General features: G+C 50.6%; 1 protein-coding gene across 1 annotated transcript; it reads left to right on the top strand.

The window, feature by feature from the left end:
- Positions 1-396: 396 nt before the first annotated feature.
- BX661DRAFT_191010 (uncharacterized protein) lies at positions 397-858 on the top strand. The gene has a single exon (XM_051537665.1). The coding sequence runs from the start codon at positions 568-570 to the stop codon at positions 730-732; it is 165 nt and encodes a 54-aa protein (XP_051388457.1). The 5' UTR covers positions 397-567; the 3' UTR covers positions 733-858.
- Positions 859-2,017: the final 1,159 nt, after the last annotated feature.

Raw genomic sequence — 2,017 nt, 5'->3', positions numbered from 1 at the left:
CGGCTGCCGCCAGGGTGCTGCCAGCGCCGCGGCGGCCCTGCAGCAGCGCTTGGCGGTGCTTGCAGACGTTGGCGTATGGCACGAGCACTTTGAGCCGGTCGATGATCGCCTTTGTTTTGCTGCCGATGTGTGGGCACCGCGTGCCGCCCTTGCCGCGCTTTGTGTGGGTGTGAGCGCTGCGCTGGTGGCTGCCTGGTGCTGTCCTTGAATTTAAAGCTGTGCTTGCGCCTGTGCTTGCGCCTGTGCTTGCGCCTGTGCTTGCGCCTGTGCTTGCGCCTGTACTTGCGCCTGTGCTTGTGCTGGCCGCAATGGCCTTGGGCTCTGGCGTGCCCATCGGTTGTAAAAAAAGAGGGGAAAGGCTAATAATTCGCTAATAGAAATTGGAGAGTGCAATTGAGACATTTCCCTTTTGTCAGAGTCAGCGTGTTTTCCCCCCGAACACACTGCTACTGCCGTTGCCGTTGCTGTTGCCATTGCTGTTGCTGTTGTTGTTGTTGTTATGTTTAACTTGACTTAATCATAGGATCACAATACCTCCCATCCGCAATCAGCGGATCACCCGCAATTATGCTCACCTGTTTTCTTTGGTCCTTGGCTTTTTATTTTGTGTGCCAAGGACTCAGGACTTACAGAAAAAGACCGGCAGATAGCCGAGAAAACCCACCCAGCGGGATTATCGCGCGGAGCACGGAATATGGAGTATCTCCTCAGGGGGGGGGTTCTAGCTTTTAAGAGCTCCACTGGGTGAGGGAGTGCTGACCAAAATGCACCTACCTGTGCACAGGAGAAGGCTTTAAAAAATACCTAAAATTCTATTAGCGTAAGCTTGAGAGAGAGGGGGTGGGGGGCAAATGGAGCAGCTCTTCCCAAAATTGCTCACTGAGTCACAACAACTTTGTCGCACGACACCCCTTTTAAAAACAAAAAATTAACAGTCACTACCCCTCCTCCTCCACACACGCAACCACACAGCCAAGTAAAATAATTGCCTGATTATTCATGAAAAGCACCACAAAGAGCTAAAAAGCAGTCATTTTATACTATTCTTTAATTATTCTAGAGTGGCCCTATCTCTCTCTTTAAAATGACTTTTTTAAAAGATGGAAAAATATCGTAAGATTATTGCAATTCTACCAACGTGATACGCTTTTGGTTGCTGATTGCTGATGCTGATTGGATTGAACAACAAGATGTGAGAGCAGTAAATATAGAAAAAATGGGGGAGAAACGCTAGCATGCTTATGAAGACAAAGCGGACAATTTTTATTTTATTTTTGCTCTTGTTTTTTGACTCGCGTATTTTATTTAATAACATTTTATTTTTTCCCTATTATTATTATCATCATTTTTTATTCTCACAAGCCTTGAACACAATTTTTCCACAGGCAATTAAGAAAATGCTGTCTTCAGCGCGTACGTTTTCCAAACAGGTGCTCAGCCACCGCACACAAATCCAGCACCAAACCAAAAGCCAACTACGCAACCAACAGCACCCCTCACGGCCCAAAGACCAGCAGCAGTCCATCTGCCACGACGACGACCTCACCGCAGCCACAGCCGCAACCACAAAGCACCAAGTCTTGGAGAAGATGCGGCTGGAAAACCGCGAGCGCAAAAAACGCTGGCGCCAAGTCAACGAAGAGCGCAACAAGGACAACGATCTCCGGTGTCGCGTCACCAAACGCGCCAACCAGCTATACGGCGCCCAGGCCTCGGAGGCTAAGGAGAAATGGATTGGGGAGGAGTTTGATCGCAGGCAACAGCGGCGGAAGGAGAAGGAGGTGCGGAAGAGACCGTCGTCGCCCGAGGGGCTTATGGTTGCAGGCGAGAAGAGAATGAAGTGCGATGAGCGCGTGGATGGTATTTTGGGCGCTGTGTCGCTGGGCGGATTTGCTGGGTATGCTGGGGTGCCGGCGCATCAGGCTCGTGCTGCGTATGGGTTTTGGAAAAGCACTGTGGAGCACCAGGCGCTGGAGGCGTCGGCTGCGCCGGCCAGGGCTAGGTGTGGGCTTGAGAA

Source organism: Kickxella alabastrina (genome assembly GCF_025024165.1).
Source record: "Kickxella alabastrina strain RSA 675 chromosome Unknown BX661scaffold_97, whole genome shotgun sequence".
Lineage (NCBI taxonomy): Eukaryota > Fungi > Kickxellomycota > Kickxellomycetes > Kickxellales > Kickxellaceae > Kickxella > Kickxella alabastrina.
The sequence above is the reverse complement of the archived record's forward strand: the minus strand, read 5'-3'. Positions and strand labels throughout refer to the sequence as shown.

Excerpts from the sequence above, each read along its gene's own strand:
- BX661DRAFT_191010 (XM_051537665.1), top strand. The coding sequence starts at position 568 with ATGCTCACCTGTTTTCTTTGGTCCTTGGCTTTTTATTTTGTGTGCCAA.